This window comes from Panthera uncia (genome assembly GCF_023721935.1).
Source record: "Panthera uncia isolate 11264 chromosome B3 unlocalized genomic scaffold, Puncia_PCG_1.0 HiC_scaffold_1, whole genome shotgun sequence".
NCBI lineage: Eukaryota > Metazoa > Chordata > Mammalia > Carnivora > Felidae > Panthera > Panthera uncia.
This window is the reverse complement of record NW_026057582.1, coordinates 39,331,389-39,350,594: the sequence shown is the minus strand read 5'-3', so window position 1 is coordinate 39,350,594 and position 19,206 is coordinate 39,331,389. Positions and strand designations below refer to the sequence as shown.

The following is a 19,206-nucleotide window of genomic DNA, read 5'->3' as shown; positions in this document are numbered from 1 at the left end:
TGGGTAACTTCTAATCCTTCTAATAATGAACATGTATTGTTTTGCTGATATCCAAAAAAGTGAACAAAAGCTAAATAAGGAAACAAAATAGATTTACCTGAAATTATCAAATGGGTAAATTGGTCTTTTGTTTAGTTGTGTTTCCCTTTTGCAGTTTGATAGTAGATATTCAACTGGCAAAGAATGGGGGAGAATTTAACAAGCTTCTGAAGAGATCCAATACCCCATTTTCTGTAGGCTATAGACTGAATGCTTGTATCCCCCTCAAATTCATATTTTGAAATCCTAAGCCCCAAAGTAATGGTATTAGGAAGAGATTAGCTCATGAAAGTGGAAGCTTTATGAATGGGATTATTGCCCCTATAAATGGGACTCCAGAGAGCTCCCCCATCCTTTCTACCATGTGAGGAAACAGGAATAAGCCAGCCATCTATGAACCAGGAAGCAGGCCTCACCAGATACCTAATCTGCTGGCACCTTGATCTTGGACTTCCCAACCTCCTGGACTGTGAGTAATAAATTTCTGTTGTTTATTAGCCACTGGGTCCATGGTACTTTTGTTTTAACAGCCTGAACTGAGACACTATATTTTTTTCTCAGCTACCCAAAGAACTGTCTCAATGAAACAATGATTTTAATTTAGGAAACTTCATTAAAACAAAACAAAAAGGAGCCTGGAATTCATTTGTTCACTCAAGGCAGGAGGTCTGAATTAAGAGAAAGATGAGACGATAGGTATATGGACTGAGGGAGAGGCCCACATAGGAAAGGTGGAGGGTCATAAAAGCAATACAGAGTCTAAAAACCCAGGGAAGAGAAATCTATCCTCATTCTCCACTGAGAACATGTTAATTGTCTTTGCCTTATGCTGATGCTGCTCTTAATAACACTTATTACAATGGCAGGGTGCTTTACAGTTTATGAAGCACTTGTACTTCCCCATATATTATTATTAGGCTCATTTTACAGGAGAGAAAATTAAGCCCTAGAGAAGTTAAATGATTCATTACATGTCTCATGTTATTTTGTGGCAGGACTAGGCCTACAAACCAGGGCTTTTGCTCTCGTGATTATTCCTGGAGGTGGCAGAGTGATTGAAAGCTTGGGCTCTGGAGCCAGATAAACCTGGGCAGGCACCCAGCTCTGCCCCTAACTGTGCGAACTCAGGGAAATTGCCTAGTCCTCCTCAGTTTCTGTTTCATCATCTCTGAGCGAGAGAGAAGAGCACCTACTCTGAGAGTCTCTGTGAGAAAAAAAGGCAGCTGTTACTACCCCACCATCTCCTTGACAAGCCTTGTTTTCAGTCTCCCAGGACCTACATCCCTGTTTTGAGTCAAATTGTGTCCTGCCCAAATTCATATGTTGAAGTCCTAGCCCTCAGTACTGTAAAATGTGACCTTCTATGGAAATAGGGTCTTTGCAGATGTAAGGACTTAAGTTGAGGTCATGCTGAAGTAGGGTGGGCCCCTATTCCAGTATGACTGGTGTCCTTATAAAGAGGGGGAATTTGGAGACAGACACACACAGGGAGAATGCCATGTGAAGATTTTAGCTATGCTGCCACAAACCAAGCTGTCAAAGCTAGGAAAGAGACCCAGAACAGATGCCTCCCTCGTGCTTTCAGAGGGAGCATGGTCCTGCTGACATCTTGATTTTGGACTGTGGCCCTCAAACTGTAATACAATAAGCCAGCCAGTTTGTGGTACTTTATTACGGGAGCCCCAGGGCACTAATACAATCTTCTACCCACTGTGGTGCTGGTATATCTGTGTCAGTACCTATTCAGTCCCATAAAGGGTTTTTGGTTTTGGTTTTGGTTTTGGTTTACCATCACTGGATTGCAATCAGGTTCTCTCTGCAATGCTTGCAGCCAAGTTCATTCATAGGAGATCATCAGAAGGGAAATCTTTGAATGCTGGAAAAGGAAACCTAGGATTAAAAAATAGGTTTAAAAAATAGTCTGATCGTAAAAGTCTCATTAAAAATATATCTTAACCATAAATGGGCTTAAAGTTGCCATTTACACTTTAACCACCCACCCCATTAGAGGGGGCTCTCCCTTCTAGCCATACTCATTCTGTAGCAATAATTCCCACCTTAGAATCCCTGGGGATGACGCTTAGGGAAATGTATTTTTTAAAAGTTTTCCAAATGATTTTGATAGTCAGCTGGTTTTCTGTAATAAAATGCCATTATTTAATTAGATTTGAAAATATAGCCTGATTACAATAAGAAGCAAATTTAGATCCGAAAGAAGTAAAGTATATGCACTAGCTTCCTGTTGCTGCTTTACAAATTGCAAATTTGCTTTACTATTGCAAGTTATCAGAAACTCAATGGCTTCAAACAGTGTAAATGTATTATCTTACAGTTCTGGAGATCAGAAATTGTAAGATCTCCCTACAGCACCATGTTCCTTCTGGAAGCTCTAGGGAGGAATCCGTTTGCTTGCCTTTTCCCTCTTCTAGAGATACGCGTGACCCTTTCTTCATATCATTCTGACTTCTGCTTCCATCATCACATCCTTCTCTGACTCTGCTCCTCCTGATTCACTCCTACAAGGACACTTATGATTACACTAGACCTCAGGCTATCCATGATAATCTTCCTATCTCAATATCCTTTTTTTTTTTTTTTTTTAAAGTTTGTTGAATTGGGGTGGGGAGCAGAGAGAGAATCCTGATCAGACTTGCATTGCCAGTGAGGAGTCCTATGTAGAGCTCGAATCCACGAACTGTGAGATCACAGCCTGAGCCAAAATCAAGAGTCAGACGCTCAGCCAACTGAGCAACACAGGCACCCCCCCCACCTCCATATTTTTTTTTTTTTAATGTTTATTTATTTTTGACAGAGAGAGACAGAGCATGAGTGGGGGAGGGGCAGAGAGAGAGAGAGGGAGACACAGAATCAGAAGCAGGCTCCAGGCTCTGAGCTGTCAGCACAGAGCCCCACTCGGGGCTCAAACTTACAGACCGCGAGGTCATGACGGTCGCTCAACCGACTGAGCCACCCAGGCGCCCTCTCAATATTCTTAATTTAATAACATTTGCAAAGTTCCTTTTGCCATGTAACGTAACATATTTGCACGTTCCAGGGATTAGAGGTGAACATTTTGGTGGAGCCATTATTCTGTTCACCACACTGTGAGAGTATTTGCTTTAAAACACACACACACACACACACACACACACACACACACACACAGAATTAAAGAATTATAATTGTAAGATGTTAATGGTCCACACCCTCCCTATTTACAATTCTGGACTCTTTAGGCCTATTGCAGCTTGCAGACTGCCCTCTGTACACTCTAGTTTTCAATTAAGAAAACTATTAGTAACACATTTGGAATAAACTTGCTAGTATTTGAATGTCTTTGGAAAACAAGAGAATATAATCTTTCCTAACCCATTCCAGTTTCCAAAATTGTAGACTTCCTGGGCTTGGGACATTACAGGACTTCTCTAATCACTCCAAAAGATGTTAAATTTTAGGGGCGCTTGGGTGGCTCAGTCGGTTAAGCTACGACTACGGCTCAGGTCATGATCTCACAGTTCCTGAGTTTGAGCCCCATGTCGGGCTCTGTGCTGACAGCTCAGAGCCTGGAGCCTGCTTTGGATTCTGTGTTTGCCTCTCTCTCTGCCCCTCCCCTGCTTGTACTCTGTTTCTCTCTCTCTCAAAAATAAGTAAACATTTAAAAAAATTTCTTTAAGATGTTAAATTTTCAAAAATGTTTCAAGATGAAACTTGTTTTTATTCACCATAACTTGAAGCAAATGTACCATATATATTTAGGGATGTATAAAGAACAATGTTGCAAAAAAATTTTTAAGTATCATTGTAATATTGCTAGGGGTAGAGTAGAAATCATGGGCTTCAATGCTATATTAGTTATCTATTGTTGCTTTCAAATTACCCCCAAACCTTTGTGGCTTAAAGCAACAAACACATGATACCTCACAATTTCTGGTCAGTTATCTGGGGGTGGCTTAGCTGGGTTTTCTGGCTCAAGGTTCCTCAAGGGTCCTCTGGCACAGTGTACAATCAAAGTGTTGGCCAGAGCTGCTGTGACCTGAAGGCTCAACTGGGGATGGATCCCCTTCCAAGCTCATTCATGCTCTTGTTGGCAGGATTCAGTTTCTCCCAGGCTGTTGGACCAAGGGCCTCAGTTCCTCACTTGCTCTTGGCTGGAGGCAGCCTCTAGGTCCCAGCCAAATGGACCTCTCTGTGGAGAAGACAGCTCACATCATGCCAGCTTCCTTCATCAGCACAAACAAGCTGGAATGGAAAGAGAGAGTTCCAGCAAGACAGAAACCACAGTCATTTGCAACTTAATCTTGGAGGTAACATCATTACTTTTGCCACATTCTGTTTGTTAGAAAGGACTCACTAGGTCCAGCCCACACGCAAGGGGAAGGAATTACAATGTGATGTGGATAGCAGGAGGTGGGGATCGTTGTGGCCATCTTAGAAGGCTGTCTACTTTAGATGCTATGGATCCTCCTGTTCTATTGCTTTATGACCACCTACCCCCTTTTCCCTTATTCTGGCTGCCAGTCACACTGGGTTTGTCATGATTACTACAGGAATGGATGCAACTAGCTTTTCAAAATGACCCTGTCGTTTCTAATATGTTTTTGGATGTCGATAAACCCTACAGCGACTTCCAACTGTGTGCATAATGTTAAACCTCTGAGATCACTGCCTTCCAGCCCAGATTCCAAATTTCCTCCAGCTCATCCTTCCAAAAGGCTTATCAAATCCTATCATTTCCCTATCGAATCTTGCATGGCTTACCGGTGTCCTTCTATAAAACTTCAATATAGCATATAGGCACCTCAGTTCCTAAGCTGAGGCCCACCTCTCCCCCATAATTTTTTACTGCATTACTCTCCTTTCCAAACAAAATAACCAGGCACTATTAAATTATTTGAAATTGCTTGATAACTTCATATGTTTTTGCCCAATATTGTGTGCAAAATGTTATTTCTGCTTGGCGTGCTTGGGTGGCTCAGTCAGTTGAGTGTCTGACTCTTAATTTTGGCCCAGGTCATGATCCCAGGGTTGTGGGATTGAGCCCTGCATTGGGCTCTGTGCTGAGTGAGGAGCCTGCTTAGGATTCTCTTTCCCTATCTCTCTCTTTCTCTCTCTCCCTCTGCCCTTCCCTCACTCACACATGCTCTCTGTCTCTCTCTAAAAATGAAAAAAAAAAATTTTTTTTAATGTCATTTCTGCCTGAAATCTATCCTCTGTCCCTGCCCCTTCACACTACAAACAACTTTCTTCACTAACTCTCCTCAACTTTTCACCTTCTGTCTTCCACTTGGTCAGAAAGCCACTGCCTCATGTTTTACATATTGTTACAATTCCATCCCACTCCCAGGTACAAAAATACATTCCGGTTGTCATTCACTCTGTAATAAATCTCCTTAATATGTAGTAGTATAAAATAATTATTTATTATGTTAATGGATCTGTGGGACAGGAATTTGGGCCAGATGGAGTGGGGATGATTTCTCTCTGGCCCACATTGTCTAGGGCATCAACTGGAAGACCCAAAGTCTAGGGATAACTTGATGACTGTGTACTGAAGTCAGATGAAGTCTTATTCATGACTGATGGCTGATGCTTGCAGTTAGCTTGGACCTTAGCTGGGGCTGTGCAATGACTTCTGACACCAACTACCCAGAGTTGGGCCAAAATGCACAGGTTAAGTGCACAGTCATCCACAAGATTTCCCTCACCTCAGACACCAGCCACATGTTTGGGGTCTTTAGGCCACCTTCACTTCTGACCAGCTGTCTAAATTCAGAGGTTCTCAGTACTCCTCAGGTTAAATCATTGATTTGTATAACTTATAGAACTCAGGAAAGTGCTATTCTTATGATTAATTTAAAGGGTACAAATCAGAACTAACCAAAGGGAGAGACAAATGAGGTGAGGTCTGGGAGGGTTCCGGATATGAAGCTTCCTTTGTCCTTTCCCTGTGGAGCTACAGCATGTCACTCTCCTAGCACATCGATATATGATAATATACAGAATATTGTCCACCATGGAAGCTTACCCAAACTTCAGTGTCCTGAGGTTTTTTTGTTTTGTGTTGTGTTTTTATTTTTGTTAAGTTTTTATTTATTTTTGAGAGAGAGAGACAGAGAGACAGAGAGACAGAGCGCCAGCGGGGGAGGGGCAGAGAGCGAGGGAGACACAAATTTGGAAGCAGGTTCCAGGCTCTGAGCTGTCAGCACAGAGCCTGATGGGGGACGCGAAATCACGAACTGAAAGTTCATGACCTGAGCCAAAGTTGGATGCTTAACCGACAGAGCTACCCAGGTGCCCCACAGTGTCCAGAGTTTTAATTAGGGTTCCATTACATAGACATAATTGACTAAATCGCTGACCATGTGACTCAGTCTCCAGCTGGCGCACCCCCACCCCCACCCCCATCTCATAAGTTGGGTTAATATCACCCAATTCAAAACCCCAAACTTCTAGTCACATGACTGGTCTTTCAGGCATAGGCATCTTCTATCTTGAGTCATCACATTTGTTTGAATTACCTAAGGTCCCACATTAGTCAGCCTATCAGCATAAACTATCAGGGAACAGGATGAATAACAAAGATACTCCTATCACTTGGGACATTCCAAGGTTTTAAGGGCTGCTTCCCAGGAACTGGGGAGAAAGGCCAAATTCTTTATTGCACAGGTTGTCAACTAAAACACCTACACATGGCTTCTACTCACAACATGGTAGTATGGTTTCAAGGGCAAATGTTCTGAAAGAGAGAAAACCATATGGAAACCATATTGCCTTTTAAGACCTAGCTGTGGGAGTGATGCGGTGTTGTGTCAATCATATTCTATTGGTTGAGGCAGTTTTAAAGACTTACCTAAGATCAGGGGTGCCTGGGTGGCTCAGTCGGTTAAGTATCTGACTTTGGCTCAGGTCATGATCTCACAGTTTGTGAGTTCAGGCCCTGCATTGGGCTCTGTGCTGACAGCTCAGAACTTGGAGCCTGCTTCAGATTCTATGTCTCCTTCTCGGTTTGCCCCTCTCCCTGTAATAGGAAAAGAGGATAAAATAGGCAGAGAGGGAAGGATTAGAACCTGAGGTCCCTGGGTGGGGAAAAAACACATATTTTGGAACAATGCTGGGAGTGTTGGACCACACCAAACTCCCTCAGGCTTAAGGTTCCTCTTAAGAATGTAACAGATCCCACCTACTCCCCCTCAGGTTTCCCTCAGGAATTTGAGAAAGACCTAAGTGTGGCCATAGACCACTCCTCATACAATGAAAATGAGCCAATCAGGAATGGACAGCCCAGCACTTAGAGCTATCAAGGCAATAAGGGTGGATCCTGAGAAGGAACAAGGGGGGCTGACCAGAACCTTATAAAGCAAGGACCCTTGCCTATAGTCTTGGGCATTCACTTTTGAATGTGCCCTTTCTATACAGAGAGCTTTCCTACTATTCTTCCTTTTTAATCTTATACTCTTTTTTTTTTTTAATTTTTTTTTCAACGTTTTTTATTTTCATTTTTGGGACAGAGAGAGACAGAGCATGAACGGGGGAGGGGCAGAGAGAGAGGGAGACACAGAATCGGAAACAGGCTCCAGGCTCTGAGCCATCAGCCCAGAGCCTGACGCGGGGCTCGAACTCACGGACCGCGAGATCGTGACCTGGCTGAAGTCCGACGCCCAACCGACTGCGCCACCCAGGCACCCCTTTAATCTTATACTCTTAATAAACTTTTGCCTACTGCTCATTTTGTGTCCACCTCTTCATTCTTTGAAGCGGCGAGACAATGAATCCTGGGTATTGTGGTAAAAAATCCTGCAACACCCTGCTCACGCTCTGTCTCTCTCTCTCTCAAAAATAAATAAACATAAAAAATAAATAAAAATAGAAAAAATAAAGACTTACCTAAGATCAATGGGAAAAGATATAAATTGTCTCCCATCTTTTGATGGAAGAATGGCAAGGTTTGGAAGAGGAGAGGAGAGATAGACCTAGACCTAGAAATATGATAAGGGTCCTTTTGGAGGGGGGTATTTATTTTGAGAGGGAGAGAGAGAGAGAGAGACAGAGAGAGAGAGAAAATATCCCAAGCAGGCTCCCCACTGTCAGCACAGAGTCTGATGCGGAGCTCAAACCCATGAACCACGAGATCATGACCCGAGCAAAGTTGGATGCTTAACCAACTGAGCCACCCAGGTGCCCCTGATAAGGGTCTTTTTTGAAAAATAAAATCTGACCTAACCATCCAAGGCTAAAGTCCTCCCGGAGGCTTACAATGTCTTTGACAATTCAGTCTCATACTTTTCATTCCTGGTATCTAATTGCCTCTTCACACTTAGCTTCCAATCCAGTTAAGACAGTCATGCCCATCTCAAAACTTTCCCCTCTGAAAAGTCCCCTCCAAATGCAAATCCAACCTATCCTTCAAGGAGTAGCCCTATTGTGACTCTAGGAGCCAGAGAAAATTCCCATTTAAATCAGTTTAACAAAACAGAGAATTCATTGCCTCTAGAAACTAAACAATCCAGAGAAGGGGCTATCTCTGTACATGCCCCTAGAAGCTCTAAACTCTCATCATTCTTCCTGCTAACAATCATAGAGGAACAGGATGGCTTTCCTCTAAGGACTCCCAAACAATTCCTAGGATTTACTCCAATTTGTCCACGTAGGTCATGTGTCCAACCCTTCACCAGATTCTGGGGTCAAATAAAGGAATTATACTGTGAGGAAGAAGCAGTTCCTTCTTAAGAAATGTGCATTACTGTTACCAGAATATGGAAGAGATAGAAGCCCAATTCCAGAGTCCAGTTCCAATTTCATTGCTAGAGTAGTGGAATGTTAAAGATGGAAGGAACTGTAAAGATTATTTGATTCAACACCTTCCTTTTACATATGTGAAAATTTGAAATTCAAAAAAGATGAAATGACTTGCCTAAGTTGCACTTGGTGGCATAGCATCAGAGCCAAGACTGAAACCCTGGGTTCTGATTCCCCAGGCCAGAGGGTCCTTGTATAACCTGATGTCTTAATAGATGCCAAGATTATATTTTAAACTGTAGTTTCATGTTATAAAAAACAGCAAAAGTTGGAGTCACATGGGATTCACATTCTATCCACTCACTTGCTCTGTGAATTTGGACAAGTGACTTAAGCCTTCTGAGCTTCCATTTCTCATCTGTGAAATACAGTAATGACAGCTACCTTGAAGGAATATTGTTGAGATTCAATTAGATAGTGCAGAGATAAAGATTCTAGCAAAAAAGGAAGTGCCCAATAAATGGTAGTCATTATTTTTATCTCTTGCTATGTTTAATGGGATTTGACACATACTGTGTTTTTTATTTTGAACTTGGTGTTTGACTAACAATTCTTTCCATAGGTGTGGGGGTTGTGATTTATGTCTTCTAGAGCATTTTATCCAGTCAGTGAAAGTTCTTGTCCTTAACAGCCTTCAGACAAATATTAATAACCAAAAAGGATGTATCTAATCCAACTTAGATAGAATTACAAAGAGCATATCATGGACTTTTAAACACCCTTTTGTAACATTGCTTTTGGGAATCTAGGCGTAGGAAGCAGAAATTTTATTTGTTATCAGTTGCATGTGTTTCTGTATTTTAGCTTTTGCTTTTGAATTCACGCAGGACTGACATGTGATGATGACTTTAGTGATGACAATCCAAATAGTCTAACTGCCTTTAAGGCAATGTTTATGGGTACATAACCCAGATATGATACACATGACTCACCAGGCCATATAAATCACTGGTATTTTATATCAGGCCAAGATTTTTTTTTGGCATCCCATGTTTCAAGTACTCACATTGTTCCCTTTAACCTTTCCATGCTTTTGTTGTGATTGACAACACAAAAGAGTTTTGTATGTCTTGCCTACTTGGATAAAGGTCAGTAATTTTACTGACCCCTCCCCAGGACACGTACATGTGGCTCTTTAGAACTAAAGATTCATTCACATATTTTATTAAATATTTATTTCAAGAACTTATGATTTCTATAAAATATAATTTAAATAACAAATTATTTCTAACAGGTATTTCTAATAGAATGGATATGACATATATCAGAGTCTGGTAAATTGGAGGTTTGCGCTACATTACATCAACTATTATTTGCATCCTTTTCCATTTTTAATGGATTTGACACATAGGATCTTCATCTGTACTTAGTTTGGAATGATGGATTATTTTCCCAGTAGTAGATGCTTATGATTTATACCATCTAGTGCACAGGCTGAATTTGGCACTATAGGCAGAAATTGTTGTTTGGTCATCAATGCAGAGACTACAGATTCTACAATTGTAATATAATAGCCATAATAATTTTTATTATGAAATATTTCTTGGGTATCTATAATGTACAAGTTATAAGATTATTAAGCGTAAAATTAGTCATGATCCTTTTCCAAGGGCCTATTCTAGGTTTACTTTGAAAACTACCTATATATGACCATTAAATTAAAGGAAGAAAACTGTAGTAAATAAGATTAAGCATGTGAAGTGTTTGTATTTCTTTCATTGGTCCATGAGCAAGACTGAAACTAGGTATGGCTATGGAAGAAGTAGAATTCATCTTTAATTTTATTGAGGTCTTTGCCAAATTCCTTTGTAAATTTCTTTTCCCCTATCCCACTAATGCATGTCCATGGAACTTGCTTCCCAAGTATTAAAATTTGACTATTCAAAAGATCTAAAAACTTTCATATTAAGATGTAAATGTCCGCCATAGGTAAGGACACCTAAACTATCATTCTCACTGTATAGCACAAGGTATAAATAATTAGTCGAATTTTAGTCTTCAGCCTTCAGATGTGTGTTGGGAAAGTATCAAGGGGAGAGAGAGAGGGTAATGAGGTTCTTGGAGAATATTTTTGAGGGCACTAAGTATTCACCTGAAATTGAACCACTTAAATGGGTGTCTGTCTTACCTACTCTTAATTTGGCCTTTCCTACAAGGTACTTCTTGCAACATTTCACTATACTTACCAAGAAAGGTTACATGATGAGTCATTGGCAAAAATATCTAAGTATAGTTCTCAGAAAATGAAGACATAGCTCCAGTAACAAGAGCTCTCTAAAAGACCATATTCCTATCACCAAAATGTAATCATTCTATGCCATTTAAAGCTGAAACTAATTTCACTTCCTCTTTAAGGATTTATGAAACTGACATGAAAGGATTTTTCTACTTCCACTTTTGCTTTTCTAAAATCTCTTCTCCATATTGCAACCAGAGCAAAACGCAAATCAGATCACATCATCCCCCTGCATAAAAACCTCCAGCGGTTTTCCATCACACTTAAAATAAAATCAAAATCCTTAACTGTGGCCTATAGGTACCCTGACTACATAGCACTCTTTCCCGCCTTGACTGTGCCCCAGACATCCCTGAGTTCTGTCTGTTCCTTGACATGTCAAGATCACCCCCACCCCAGGGCCTTTGCTCTTGCTTGGGTCTTCCCTTAGATTTTTACATGGTGGCTTCCTCTGTGATTCAGGCCTGCCCAGCTGCCACCTCCTCTAACAGGATTTCTTTCACCAATTGGTATCAAGTAACCTCTCCTTTGCCCCCTCTCCCATACTACTTGCCTACATCATACTTTGCTCCACATCCATTATTTATTCCTCTGTAATGATCTTGTTTGTTTTCTATTAATCCCAAGTAAGGTCTATGAAAACTGCCCCTCCTCCTCACCATAAGATCCCTCTAGGTGGGTGCCTGGGGGTTCAGTCGAAAAAAAAAAAAAAAAAGATCCCTAGCCTCTAGAGCAGTAGCTGGCATTTTCAAGGTACTCAATATCTATTGATTAAATAAAATGCATGGTGACTCAAGTCTATAGTATAAAAATTACAAATACCATAACATAATATATGTTATATATTCTATATATATACATATAGTTTTATATATATAACATATATAGTTTCATACATACACACACACACACACACACACACACACACACACACATAAAATCTAGGGTTTGGAGTCAGTCTTTTAAAGCAATATAAGAAGAACAATCCAGGGTTTAGGTTCGGAACCAAATGGTTACCTCTGGTATAGATGACATGAAGTGAAACTCACATAAAAAGGGTCAGCAGTGGTGGGATTGGCAGAACACTCCAGCAGGCCTCAGTAAGCCAAAGGGCTAGAAGTCAAAACAAGCCTTCAAGAGAACAGTTTTAGCCCTGCAAGGGACAAGTCTATATGAACCTAACTAGGCCTATGGAAGAGATAAAATATTGCACAGCAGGTGTCAAATCATTTACAATGTATTATTATTAAAAATATCACATTATGTGCTTTAAAGTAACAGTTACATTTTCTTGTGTGTCTGCACACCATGGTATCAGGCAATGTGGTAGGTTCTTTCTGTGCAAGATCTCATCTGTTTCTGCAAGGCGATTATTCCATGTCCTGATGAAGAAACCAAGACTAAGAGAGGTTAATAACTTGTCCACAAGATAGAGCAGAGATAGACTTTGGGATATCCTCTTTGGCTCTAATATGTTTAAAGTATTTAAAAATGATTGTTTTGAATATCTTCAAAATGAATAAATATGCTCTCCTCCTCCACAGTTTTCACCATGGTCTGTTGGGTCATACCCAGCCTGATCTCACACTTATGGATCTGTCTGGCCTCTACCATAGACTCTAGAGTTCTCTCTCTCTCTCTCTCTCTCTCTCTCTCTCTCTCTCTCTCCCTCTTTCTCTGTATGTCTCTCTCTATCTCTATCTCTTTTTTTTTTTTCATGCACAGAGCCTGACGTGGGGCTAGAACTCACAAACTGCAAGATCATGACCTAAGCCAAAGTTGAAGACTGAGCCACCCAGGCACCCCTAGAGTTTTCAGTCTCTGATGCTAATCTGAATTCTTCCTTCTATGGGCTGCTTCTCTACAAAGAGGCCTCTGCCATGTTTGTACCAATAACAGGTTGAGAATGTTCTCCAAGGACCCCCTGAGTGGGGGGTCAAAGGCCGTTATGCTGGCTTTTATCTTATTAAGTGGGTTTTATAAATAATCAGCCAAAAAGAAAGGAGAGAGTCTTCCACGAAGGGAAGAGAGAAGTTTTCCTTGAATGGAAAGAGCAGGAGAATGGAATTGGTGACAGTTGGAAGCAAAACTCTAAGAAATAAAGCTCTAGTTTGTCTAGAGCTTTCAAGAAAAGGCATAGCAACATCTCTGCATCAATCCCTCTCAAGCTTTAAATGACTTAACTTTTCAATTACTGCTTTTACTACCCAATTAGAAACACTTTTATGAAACAAGAAAGAGATGAAAAATGAATCAACATACTGAACAAATCCTTCAACTATTAAAGAATAAGATAAGTATACATCTCATCTTGTAGCTTTTCTAAAGGCAAAGGATGTATTTTGGTAGCAAGCACCTTATTAAGTACTTACTAGGTGTCAAGGATGTCCAGGTCTTCTGCAGTATTGAGCTGCTCTTAACTACAAATAACTGAATACAAAAATAAGAGTGGCTTAAACAATGAGAAATATTTATTATCCACCCCTGTCCCCAAATAGATTCCCAAGGTAGGCAATTGCAGGGAGAGCTCAATGGCTCAACAATGTGCAGGACCCAACCTTTGTCATCATTCGCCTCCTCCCTGTTACACTGGTTCTTTGCAAGATGGCTCAGAAGTTCCAGGCTCAGACATAAACGTAACAGCTTATGGTTGAAGAAGGCATTTTCTCTTGGGTGACTCTTATTATTAGGGAGAGTAATCTTTCCCAGATCCATCTCCCAAGCCTTTTCCCTGGGTTCCGTTGGTTAGAATTGCGTCACATACCCATGCCTTAAGCCAGTGCTTCCGAATTTTTTCACATCATGACACAAATAAGAAAGATAATGGTTTGTTTGTTTTAATGTTTTACTTATTTTTTTTATTTTTTTAATGTTTATTTTAGAGAGAGAGAGACAGAGACAGAGACAGAGTGTGAGTAGGGGAGGGGCACAGAGAGAGACAGACAGACAGATAGAATCTGAAGCAGGCTCCAGGCTCTGAGCTGCCAGTGCAGAGCCCAATACAGGGCTCAAGGTCACAAACCGTGAGATCATGACCTGAGCCGAAGTCGGACACTTAACCGACTGAGCCACCCAGGTGCCCTGGAAGATTATGGTTTTTATGACATACAGGGGTACCTGAGTGAGGTTGCTTGTGGCCAGACAAGACAGTCTCAGGTTTCAGTAGTTGACCCTTACTGGAATATTCCAAAGGCATAAGGGATCAATACTGTGTCACATCTCTAACCCATTCAATACATACCAGTGTGTGCTGGCACATAGATTGGGACACTGTGCTCTAGACTACAAGACAGACTGAGAGAGCATTATCCATACACAAACTGTAGTGGGAGAAGGATCTACCAGTGAGAAGGAAAAAGGACATGGTGGTCAAGGGTGCCTCATCTATTCTAAATCTTACAATACAATGAGAAGAAGTGTACTTGACCTTTGAACAACACGGGATTGAACTGCATGTGTCCACTTTTTCGCAGAATTTTTACAGTACAGTACTATAAATGTATTTCCCCTTCCTTACGATTTTCTTACTAACATTTTCTTTTCTCTGGCTTATTGTAATGATACAGTATATAATATATATAATATACAAAATATGTGTTAATATGTGTTTTGTGTTATTGGTAAGGCTTCTGATCAACTGTAGGCTATTAGTTGAGTTTTTGGTGAATCAAAAGTTATAGGCAGATTCTCAACTGTACAAGGGGTCAGCATCCCTAAATCCCTGCCATGTCCAAGGGGTTTGAACATGGAGAATGAAATTGAGGCTAATAATTTAAATGACTTGCTTAAGGTCACAGAGCCAGTAAGTGGCCCAGTTGGCACAGTGGATGAGAACCAGTGGAATGCTGGTAAATGTGTAACAATCAGCTTTTCCAAATGTAGTTCTGACATGCCTATTGATTAATATTTAAGATAAAACTGAAACAGCAAACGTGTATGGGGACTTACTTTGTCAATGATCTGAGTAGCTCTAGTACAGAACTGGATGTTGTGTACCAGTCACCATGTAACAGCTATAGACATAATATGCTTTGTATTTGTCTTTATTTATTTATTTATTTATTTATTTGTTAGTTAGTTAGTTAGTTACTGAGTGAGAGAGAGAATGCTCCCACACACAATCAGGGGAGGGACAGAGGGAGACCCTTAAGAGAGAACCTTAAGAGTGTTCTACTCCCAGCTCAGAGCCCCACATGGAGCTCAATCTCACAATCCATGAGATCATGACCTGAGCTGAAATCAAGAGCCAGACACTTAACCAAGTGAGCTGCCCAGGTGCCCACAACATGCTTTTTAAAGTTTAATCTGCATTGACAGTTTCTCTGTCACTTAAGTCTAGACAATCAACAAAGTGATAAGTTAAGTCCTGAATGGTGGCACTTGCTGATTTCCATGGTGTAAATACTCCTTTCATAGCCAATTTCAAGCCACTAAAGTGAAGTCACTGAATAGAGCAGTGAGAAGAGATGTGCAGTAACACATTACAGAGAATTTTCACCACACAGACACAAGACAGGTAACCTCAAGAGCACAGATAATAATAAGCTATATTAAAATAATTTGGAAGTGGTGAGTTTTTAATACACATTATCTTTGCTTAAATTTTATTTACTTTGAAGTTTTATATAATTTAATTTTTAATAGTGGCTTTATTTAACAAACTACTGGCAAACTCCTTGAAAATCTAAGTGTGCTCTCAATGCTAGTATAAGCCAGCTCCACACACCGCTGTTGACTCTACGCCCATACACTTTCCACTGAGTCTCCTTGCTGCCTTTATTACTGGCATGTAAAAGCTAGAGATGATCTGTAGGATGCAGGGGAAAATCTGGGTACCAGCCATTACTTCCGGTGCCCCTGTATTGCTGCTACTGGACACTTCGTTTTCTCCTATGGAAAAGGATGAGAACAACAGTCCTTGCCCTGCCTACGCACAAGGGATGTTGTGAGGATTAAACTGGTTGGTCTAAGTGAGAGTGCTTTGAAAACTGCAGAGCCAGATACAGAAAAAAGTCTTTATTATGCTTGTCATTTTATCACTGGTGTTCAACCAGGCCACCATCAGTAAGGATACAAAATGGAGGGAGGGGGGCACCTTGGTGGCTCAGATGGTTAAGCATCTGACTCTTAATTTTGGCTTAGGTCATGATCTCATGGTTTGTGAGTTCAAACCCCCACATCAGCCTCTGTGCTGACAGTGTAGAGATCCTGCTCGGGATTCTCTCTGCTCGCATGTGTGTTCTCTCAAAAATAAACATGAAAAAAAAAAAAAAGGATGCAAAATGTGTTGCAGCTTTCAAAGATATGGTTTGAGATCCTCTGTAATGCCTACCATAGACAGTAAACCCAGAAAAACTGTTTCTGAGAAGTCCAAATTTTTGCTAGTCTTCACTTACTGAGAGTAGCTATCTATATTGGGAGAAAAGAGATTCTTTTTACTCATTTCTAGCTGTTGTTGGATTGTCTGAGGGGATCTCTCCCTGGGGGTATAGAATGCTTCTTATTTTTAATTATTGAATAAAGATCTTTTGATTTTGTAATTTTGATTTTTCAAGCTGCTTTCCTTTTGGGGCCACACAAATTCACTAAGTTATTTTGTATGGATCATGCCCCTCTGCTGAAGGTGGTTTCTACGTGAATTTGATTAAGTATCCCAAATATCCCAAGTTGAAATTCTAAACTTGATTGCCTTTATAAAAAATGTATACCTTACGCTTGCTGAACTTCTCTTTGGCCTGTAGACAACTTTTCTGCCAGAGTCTTCCCACATCAGGCCCTTTGCCTATGCTGACCCCTCTGCCAAGAAAGCTTTCCCCTGATTCTTTGCAAAGTTAACTCCTCCTCATCCTTTAGCTCAAATGCTACCTTCTTACAAAGGTCTTCTCTGAAGACCTGTTTCAAATCATCTCCCCAATCTGTTTTCTTCATAGCACTGATCACAATCTTAATTTCCTTATTTGTTTGCTTTTGTGTCTATATCCCTGATTATAATATCAGATCTTTGAGGGCTAGGCCTTTGCCCATTCATATCCTTATCTACTTCCAGCCTAGCATACCATAACTATCTGTTGAACAAATGAATTTGTCTGAAAGGATCCACACCAATGTTGTGGAGCTGTGGCCATATACAGTTCTCTGGAGGTGATAGCCTCCTCTAAAGACTCTCCAAGGCTTGGCCTGTGGTGTTCATGGCGGCCTGCACTTCCCTCAAAAGGCCTAGGAGGAGTCACAGTGGCAACACAAGACTGCTGGCTCCAGTCTGCTCCACCCTAATGGAGCTGCCTCAGTGATGTCACACAGGGCAGGATTCTCTAATCCTTCTCATTCTGTGACAGTCCTTTAAAGACCTAAGTGTTTCATGACTTGACATGGTGCAAGGGGAGGGGGACGATGGAGAAAATAGGACCAGGGTGGGGGGTACACCCCCCACCAACAAAATTAGTTTAGGGGCTCTATCCACCGATTTGTACTGCTTCAGGAGGAAGTGCGTAGCAGAGGCTGTAATTTGGGCTAAGATAAGAAAAAGTGAGAAGAGAAGAATGGGGAAAAGAAGGGCAAAGGGGATCAAAAAAGAACAGAAGAAAGGGAGAAGAGTGATGAGAAAAGAGAGAAGAGGAAGACATATGAAGAGGATATATGTGAGAAAGAAACACGGAACAGGTAATGAAGGTGGAGGAGGAAGAGTTGGATCTCATTCTGCTTGACTTTGTGACTCTTGAGTAGTGAGTGACTGACTTCAGTGGGAAAGGATGGATGGCTGAGGCGAGGGGAATTCTCAGGTGCTTCCTAGAGGGGTCACTTAAAGGGCGACCCTTATTTTGAGAGGCCCAAGCCAGGATGTCTCATGGGTGACTCTCCTGCGTGGATTCACAATAGTAATTTGGGAACAAGTGATTTAACCTTCACTTTAAATTACGATTGTGGAGGGAAAGAAGAGAGAGTGTTATTGTTAACCAGATTGAGCTTCAGACTCCTCACCTCGGGCCCCCACCCCCATCCTCACCGCATGCCTCCCAATTACTAGGCTAATCACATACAGTTAAATTCAGGACTTGAAAGCCAATCTTTCAGAAAACCTTCCTCTTTGGTAATTGTAATGTAAACAGATTTCTGACGCAGAGTAGGATTGTGTTGTACCTATAAAAATTACTAAAAAACAATTATGGGAATATATGCTCACTGATGTTTCACAGAAACTCACTATGAACATCCCAAATATGTGTAGGAGGCCCAAGCAAAGCCTTGTAGTTCAAACAAAAAGAAAACTTTTAACTCTCTTTTTTCAATGTCCTTTCCTCCCTTCTAAATAGTTGGGTTTTGCCCATAGCATATTTAGGAAACATAATATTTAGTATAATAATAAGGAGGGGGATATTATAAGATCGAGCATATTTATTCAGACAATACTAAGATATCTTTGTTCCAAACTTTAAAATGTTAGCTTATAAACCATGAGTTTCCTAGTTCATACCAAAATGTCCCTGCAGGCTGTATCCAGAAATAAGAAATAGTAGGAAGGTACAACTTTATCAGCAGTCTGTGGTACACTGTGCAGCCTTCTTCAAAATCTCTTTATGCTCATATTTTCTATTTTTCTGCCTCTTCTGCTATAATTGACCCAGATTCTCCTCCAAGTGTAGAACAGAGAGAAGAAAGATATGGGAGCCTGAACGAAGGAAGCAGAAAGATAGGAAAGCCCTTCAAGTTCACTGTGGTCCACTACTGCCATTGGCTGTCCGGGCTCTGCCTTATGAATAAGAAAATTTGTTTTCCAAGGGCACTTCAAATGGTGGTTGCCACATGGGCTTTTCAGTTTCAGAATGGTAATGAGTCCACTAGCATGCAAATCATGCTGTTACTTGTCTGAAGTATTAAGGATTTCAATACAGAACAGTTTCAAAGATCTTTGATCTAATTTCCTTTTTTTTTTTTGGCAAGTGTATGGAGAAGCAATTAGGAAATGTGTCCTCAGATGATACTGGGACCAAATGCATAAGTGAATTTTATTTTCACGTTGTATACCTGGAAAAGATCCATTGTCATCTTATTCTAAGAAATTCGAACACCATAGATATTGGGTAGAGTGACTTTTGGGTTCCTTGAAGAATGGGCCTCCCAGGGACTATTTGGTGATA

General features: G+C 40.8%; 1 protein-coding gene across 2 annotated transcripts in view; it reads left to right on the top strand.

The window, feature by feature from the left end:
• The first annotated feature begins 17,403 nt into the window (after nucleotides 1–17,403).
• Nucleotides 17,404–19,206, top strand: part of PPM1A (protein phosphatase, Mg2+/Mn2+ dependent 1A) — a 49,394-nt gene continuing 47,591 nt past the window's right edge. For both annotated transcript variants that reach the window (XM_049611521.1, XM_049611519.1), the window contains exon 1: nucleotides 17,404–17,731. In XM_049611521.1, coding sequence (XP_049467478.1) covers nucleotides 17,440–17,731 — 292 coding nt within the window. In that variant the 5' untranslated portion in view covers nucleotides 17,404–17,439. The remainder of the gene's footprint in view (nucleotides 17,732–19,206) is intronic.